We start from the raw sequence: 7,500 nt of genomic DNA, 5'->3' as shown, positions 1-7,500 counted from the left end.
GTGTGTGTGTGTGTGTGTGTGTGTGTGTGTGTGTGTGTGTGTGTGTGTGTGTGTGTGTGTGTGTAGTATTTATGCTGCTTATGTATGTATGTGGGTATTTGGTGTCCACTTGTCTGTCTGTCTATGTGTATGAGCGTTTGTTTGTTTGTCTAAATATGCTGAAAATTTACCATCTGTTTGTCTGTCTGTCTAACCAAACGTAACCTAACCTCACCCCACAGCTCCACAATCCCAGACAACCTGCGGGACGTGTCAAATGTGGACCGCGGCATCATCTACTTCCCACAGGACAACAAGCTGTGGGAGTACAGGATCATTGTGTGCACCATGGTCACGGCTGCCAGGTGTGTGTGTGTAGGGGGGTGTCAGTGGGGAGGGCAGTATATGGATTGGTGTGTGTGTGGGGGGTGGGGGGAAAAATAAGGGGAGACTTCTTTTGTTGACTTTTTTTTATTTATCTTTATTTTTATTTAATTATTGTTATTATTATTATTATTATTATTATTATTATTATTATTATTATTATTATTATTATTATTATTATTATTATTATTATTATTATTATTATTGTGTGTGTGTGTGTGTGTGTGTGTGTGTGTGTGTGTGTGTGTGTGTGTGTGTGTACAAATGCAGTCTTTCTCTTCAATAAAAACACCCCATTCTCTCTTTCTCCTGTACAAAAAAAACTCTTTCTCTATTTTGCTCCCTTCTTCTCCCATTCAAATCTTACTTCACCAAACCTAATCTTACCTAACTTAACCTAACCTAACCAAATTTTTACCTGACCTAATCTAGTCTAATTTCACCTAACTTTAACAAAATTTTACCTCACCTAATTTAACCTAATCTCACCTCACATCACCTAACCTAACCTAACCTACTCATCAGGGTGGTGTCTGCAGGCATGCCCACTGGCCACATCACGCATGTTTTCCTGGACGAGAGTGGCCACAGCATGGAGCCAGAAGCCCTGGTGCCTCTGTCAGGCCTGGTGAGCAAGGACACACAGGTGGTGCTAGCCGGTGATCCCCATCAGCTGGGCCCCGTCATCAGGAACCCCCAGTGTTTCTCCTCCCACAGTCTCTTCAAGAATTATGGGCTGGGTGAGTGGTGGGCTGGGAGGGCTTGGTTGGGTTTACAAGTATCCTAAACATCCTTGTCTAAGCATCCTTTATTTTGCATACAAGTCCTTTCTGTTGATGATTTCTCCTTCACAAGCATCCTACAGCCTCCTACACCCTCTTATACATCTTTCATTCAGCCACAAGTCCTCTCTGTTGATGGTTCCTTCCTTCTTGTTCTTTAAGTTTTCTAAACCCTCCCAAACATCCAGAAACATCCTTCATTTAGCATACAAGTCTTTTCTATTGATGGTTCCTCCTTCACAAGCATCTTACAGTCTCTTACACCCTTCCACACATCTCTCATTTAGCATACAAGTCCTTTCTGTTGATGGTTCCCCCTTCACAAGTATCCTATACCCTCTCACACATCTTTCATTTAGCATACAAGTCCCTTCTGTTTATGGTTCCCCTTCACAAGCCTCCTTCACCCTCCCACACACTCCTACACATCCTTCATTCAGCTGACAAATCCTTTCTGTTGATGGTTCCTTTCTTTAAGAATTTTGAAGTATCCTACACCCTTCTGATTAGCCTAAGTATCCTTTGTGGTGTGGTTGATTGAGTCTTTCACTGCTGTGGCTGCCTTTAGGTAACATTGAAAACATTATAGGAGTATAGTTTGCATAGGTATGTGGAGAAAAGAAAGAATAAGAGGTTCATTTTCTATTTTCTATGCTATGAAACTAAATAATATACCCTAGTACAGAAACTGACTGAAAAATGCTAAAGGATGACAGGAAAAAAATGGTTATCAGTGAAAGGGTTGAATATCCTACACCATTGTGCATGCTCCTACACATCCTTCATCCTGCAGACAAGTCGTACCTGGAGAGAGTGATGGAGTTCCTGATGTACCAGCCACAGCCCGGCCGAGGCTTCAACACCCAGGTGGTGACCAAGCTGCTCAACAACTACCGCTCCCACTCTGCCATCCTCAAGGAGCCCAATGAGATCTTCTACAATTCTGAGCTCAAGGTGATGGAGGTGGTGGTGGTGGTGGTTAGCTTAAGGAGCTCAAGGTGGTGGAGGTGATGGTGGTTGGATTGGGTTAGGTTAGTTTAGTGGGCTCAAGATGATGAAGGTGGTGGTGGTTAGGTTAGGTTGGGTTTAGTTAGGTTAGGTTAGGTTGGGTTTAGTTGGGTTTGGTTAGGTTGAATATCTGGCTTCTCTCCACTTTAACAATTCAGAGGTCAAGGTAAGAGAGATGATGATGGTGATGATAGTGGTTGAGTTAGGTTAGACTAGTTTTTTTTTCCTTTTATGTATTATTTTATTTTATTTGTTGTATGCTCTTGTTGGTGTCTCTTCTTTTATGTTTAATTGGGTTTTACTTTAATGTGTTCAGTGGTTAGGTTGTTAGTTTTGGTTAGGTTGAGTTAGGACTAGTTAGGTTTGGTTAGGTTTGGTTGGGTTGAGTTAGGTTAGGGTAGGGTATGTTAGGTTAGGGTAAGTTTAGGTTAGGTTAGGGTAAGTTGAATATGAGTTACTTTACTTTACTCCTGTTGTGTTTCCTGCTTGCTTGTTTGCTCTATCTCACTCTCTCATTCTTGTCCTGCATTCTCCAGTAATCTGGGTAATCTTCCCACATGTTACTACTCTCTCACTTCTCGATCTCTCACTGCATCACTGCCCCCGCGTGTCAGTATTCTCTCTCTCTCTCTCTCTCTCTCTCTCTCTCTCTCTCTCTCTCTCTCTCTCTCTCTCTCTCTCTCTCTCTCTCTCTCTCTCTCTCTCTCTCTCTCTCTCTCTCTCTCTCTCTCTCTCTCTCTCTCTCTCTCTCTCTCTCTCTCTCTCTCTCTCTCTCTCTCTCTCTCTCTCTCTCTCTCTCTCCACATTTCATTATTCTCACTCTCCTCTCACTTTTCTGTTACGCTCATCATTATCCGATACACTTCACATCACCACACACACACACACACACACACCTTGAGGTACACATATCACTAATACTAAGCAAACATGTGTTGCAGGTGTGTGGAGACCAGATGCTGATTCACTCCCTCTGCAACTGGGAGCACCTGCCTCGCCGACAGTTCCCCCTCGTGTTCCATGCTGTCAAGGGGAAGGACGAGAGAGAGGGAACCAGCCCAAGCTTCTTCAATGCACAGGAGGTCAGTGAAGGAAGGCTCTCTCAGTTTGACTTGCCTGGTGGTGATATGAGAAGTGTGTGGAGGAATAGAGTCAGCTAGTTCAGAGAGACAGAGAGAGAGATTGCCCTGTCCTCTGTGATATCTATAAGCAAGATTAAAAAAAGGTAGATTTTGCAATTTCTAGGCAGGACATTGTCTGGAGTTTGGTATAGAACAAGAAAAGGTGTCTGAGTGGCTAGTAATTGAGGGAAGGTGTGGTAAATAAGAGAAAGGGTTGAAATTTGGATTATCAAAGAAATAAACTGATAAATGCAGAGAGAGAGAGAGAGAGAGAGAGAGAGAGAGAGAGAGAGAGAGAGAGAGAGAGAGAGAGAGAGAGAGAGGCTGACTTCAGGGTGTTGGCAGGTGTCAGCTGTGATTGGGTGGGTGAAGAAGCTGCTGGATTCCAAGTCCCCCAGGATCGCTGGAAAGGATGTGGGGGTCATCACGCCCTACAGGAGGCAGGTGGAGAAGGTATGTTGCGACGGCCTGGAGTGCACCCCTACCCTAACTTAACTGACTGGCTTGCATCTGAACCTTAACTAACATATTCAAACCCAAAACTCAATCCAGCTTAACTAACTTAAGTTCAAACCTAACTTAACTTAACCTAACTACTAGCTTAACTCAACTGGCTTCCATCTGAACAAAACCTAATAAAACTAACATATTGAAATTAACTTAATCCAATCTAACCTAACTAATTTATGCCCCAACTTAACCTAACCTAATTAACTTATATAATAACCTAACATAACTAACTGGCTTACATCTGAACCCAACCCAACCTAATCTTCTTATAATTCATGTTTAAGGTGGTAGTAGTAGTAGTAGCAGTGGCAGCAATAGTAGTAGTAGTAGTAGTAGTAGTAGTAGTAGTAGTAGTAGTAGTAGTAGTAGTAGTAGCAGCAGCAGCAGTATACATATTTAGAAAAAAACAATGGTAGAAAGGAGAGAGAGAGAAAAAAGAAAAGAAAAATGAACAACTTGCAATACAAAAATAATAAAAAGTGCTTCAACTACTACTACTACTACTACTACTACTACTACTACTGCTACTATAGTAACAACCACCACCATCATAAACCCAACAGTACTTCCTCCAAAACACAACCCCCTGCGACTCCCACAGATACGCTCCCAGCTCCGCAAAGTGAGGGGAGCAGAGAATGTGAAGGTTGGATCCCCGAGGAGTTTCAGGGTGATGAGAGGCTGGTGGTGGTCATCTCAACGGTCCGAGCCTCCCAGGACTACATGGCAGATGATCACGTGTTCAAACTGGGCTTCCTCCGCAACCCTAAGGTGAGGCATGGACTGGGGGCGGTGGACAAGTGGATGGGTAGGTAGACAAGCAGATAGGTGGAAAAACAGAGATAGGTGGATGGATAGGCAGTCAGAGAGAGAGAGAGAGAGAGAGAGAGAGAGAGAGAGATGGATAAATGAACACAGCTGGGTAGATAAACAGAGATAATACATATTTAGAAAGAAAAACAAATGGTAGAAAGGAGAGAGAGAAAAAGAAAAGGAAAAAAATGAACAACTTACAAAACAAAAATAAAAAATGCACACACAGACAGGCAGACGGAGAGAGATAGATAGAGAGATAGATAGATAGATAGACAGACAGATGCACACACAGACAGGCAGACAGAGAAAGGTGGATAGCTAAAGAGATACACACAGCCAAGGTAGGTAGATAGAAATAGAACAAAGGCAGAAGCAAAAATAGAGACAGACTATGACAAACAAACATTTAATAGAGACAAGGATGGAGAGAAATAGACAGACATACACAGAGACAGAGAGACCAATAAACAGACAGCTACAGAAGAGAAAAGGACAGAGAGACAGAGACAAACAAACAGACAACTACAGAGAGAAAAGAAAAAAGAGAAATAGACAGAGAGAGAGAGAGAGAGAAAGAGAGAGAGCCAGCCAGCCAGCCAGCCATTCAACCACCACCATCACCAAACAAGCTAACATCACCACCCCACACCTTTCCCCCACAGAGATTCAATGTAGCCGTGACACGTGCCAAGGCTCTGCTCATCATCGTGGGCTGCCCGGAGATCCTGAGCCTGGATGAGTAAGTCCTGAATACTTGATGAATGCATGCAAGACTCACATGAAGGTGCAGAGACTGGGAGAGTGGAGTTTAGGTCCGTTTGGGTGGAGTTTCTGAATATGGCAATGTGAAGGTGGTGTGAGGGAGGGATGGGTTATGGGGTGGTGTGTCGAGTACATAAAGAGTGTGAGGGAGAAATGGGGTCTGGGAATGGTTTGTGTAGAGGACAGGATAGGAGTGTGAGGGAAAGATTGGTTCTGAGGTGATGTGTGGAGGGGGACAGGATTGTGAGGGAGGGATAGGGTCTGGGGTGGTGTGTGGAGGAGGACAGAAGGAGTGTGAGGAAGAGACAGGGTCCGGATGTGGTGTGTGGAGGACAGGATAGGAGTGTGAGGGAGGGATGGGGTCTGGGAGTGATGTGTGGAGGAGGACAGGAGAAACAAGAGGAAGAACAAGTTTTCCAGTGTCTTTATATAAAAAGTAATGTTTGATTGACTTGTGAATAAGGAAAGATGTATAAATGATAAATCTAGACACATACAAGAAGGAAAAAAGTAACAAGTAAGTTTTCAATGGTTAAAAATGAGTATTGAATGAAAAAGTAATATTTGATTGGCTTGTGAATAGGGAGAGATGTGTTAGTGAGCAGTGAGAGGTTTGACTGACTGACTGGTGTTTTCAGGCACTGGGGTCGGCTGCTGAGGTACATCCAGCAGAGTGGTGGGTACAAGGGCCACGCCTTCACCCAGAACACTGACCTGGATGACATAATTGCTCGTTTCAACACCCTCGACCTCAGTGAGTATTTCTGTTCCTCCTGTGTGAGTATTTGGCAAGATTCTTCAATTTGAGAAATTGCATAGTTATTATCTTGCTCTTTTCTTTCTTCTACCATTAATTTCTCTCCTTTGTTTCTTAGCCAGTAAACATTTTCAAGTTGACACAGAGAGAATCATTGTCTTTACCATCATTATTATCATCACGTGTAGGCCCTATGGCTTCCTGCAGCTTCCTTCTTGCCCTTGTGTTCATATGTTAGCTGTTTATCAATCTGTCTGCACACCAGGCTGGTAATCCCACAAAGGGTAGTCCAGATAAAGCACCACACACACACACACACACACACACACACACACACACACACACACACACACACACACACACACACACACACACACACACACACACACACACACACACACACACACACACACACACACACACACACACACACACACACACACACACACACACACACACACACACACACACACACACACACACACACACACACACACACACACACACACACACACACACACACACACACACACACACACACACACACACACACACACACACACACACACACACACACACACACACACACACACACACACACACACACACACACACACACACACACACACACACACACACACACACACACACACACACACACACACACACACACACACACACACACACACACACACACACACACACACACACACACACACACACACACACACACACACACACACACACACACACACACACACACACACACACACACACACACACACACACACACACACACACACACACACACACACACACACACACACACACACACACACACACACACACACACACACACACACACACACACACACACACACACACACACACACACACACACACACACACACACACACACACACACACACACACACACACACACACACACACACACACACACACACACACACACACACACACACACACACACACACACACACACACACACACACACACACACACACACACACACACACACACACACACACACACACACACACACACACACACACACACACACACACACACACACACACACACACACACACACACACACACACACACACACACACACACACACACACACACACACACACACACACACACACACACACACACACACACACACACACACACACACACACACACACACACACACACACACACACACACACACACACACACACACACACACACACACACACACACACACACACACACACACACACACACACACACACACACACACACACACACACACACACACACACACACACACACACACACACACACACACACACACACACACACACACACACAC

At 44.3% G+C, this 7,500-nt stretch overlaps 1 protein-coding gene across 1 annotated transcript in view; it reads left to right on the top strand.

Moving 5' to 3' along the window:
- LOC135093953 (putative helicase mov-10-B.1) overlaps window positions 1–7,500 on the top strand; it is a 19,596-nt gene that overhangs the window by 10,128 nt on the left and 1,968 nt on the right. The window contains 9 exon segments of the mRNA XM_063993633.1: window positions 222–344; window positions 889–1,103; window positions 1,939–2,099; window positions 3,095–3,235; window positions 3,620–3,727; window positions 4,386–4,437; window positions 4,440–4,555; window positions 5,263–5,339; window positions 6,001–6,116. Of these exon segments, the coding sequence (XP_063849703.1) occupies window positions 222–344; window positions 889–1,103; window positions 1,939–2,099; window positions 3,095–3,235; window positions 3,620–3,727; window positions 4,386–4,437; window positions 4,440–4,555; window positions 5,263–5,339; window positions 6,001–6,116 (1,109 nt within the window).

Source organism: Scylla paramamosain, chromosome 44 (genome assembly GCF_035594125.1).
Source record: "Scylla paramamosain isolate STU-SP2022 chromosome 44, ASM3559412v1, whole genome shotgun sequence".
Lineage (NCBI taxonomy): Eukaryota > Metazoa > Arthropoda > Malacostraca > Decapoda > Portunidae > Scylla > Scylla paramamosain.
The sequence above is the reverse complement of the archived record's forward strand: the minus strand, read 5'-3'. Positions and strand labels throughout refer to the sequence as shown.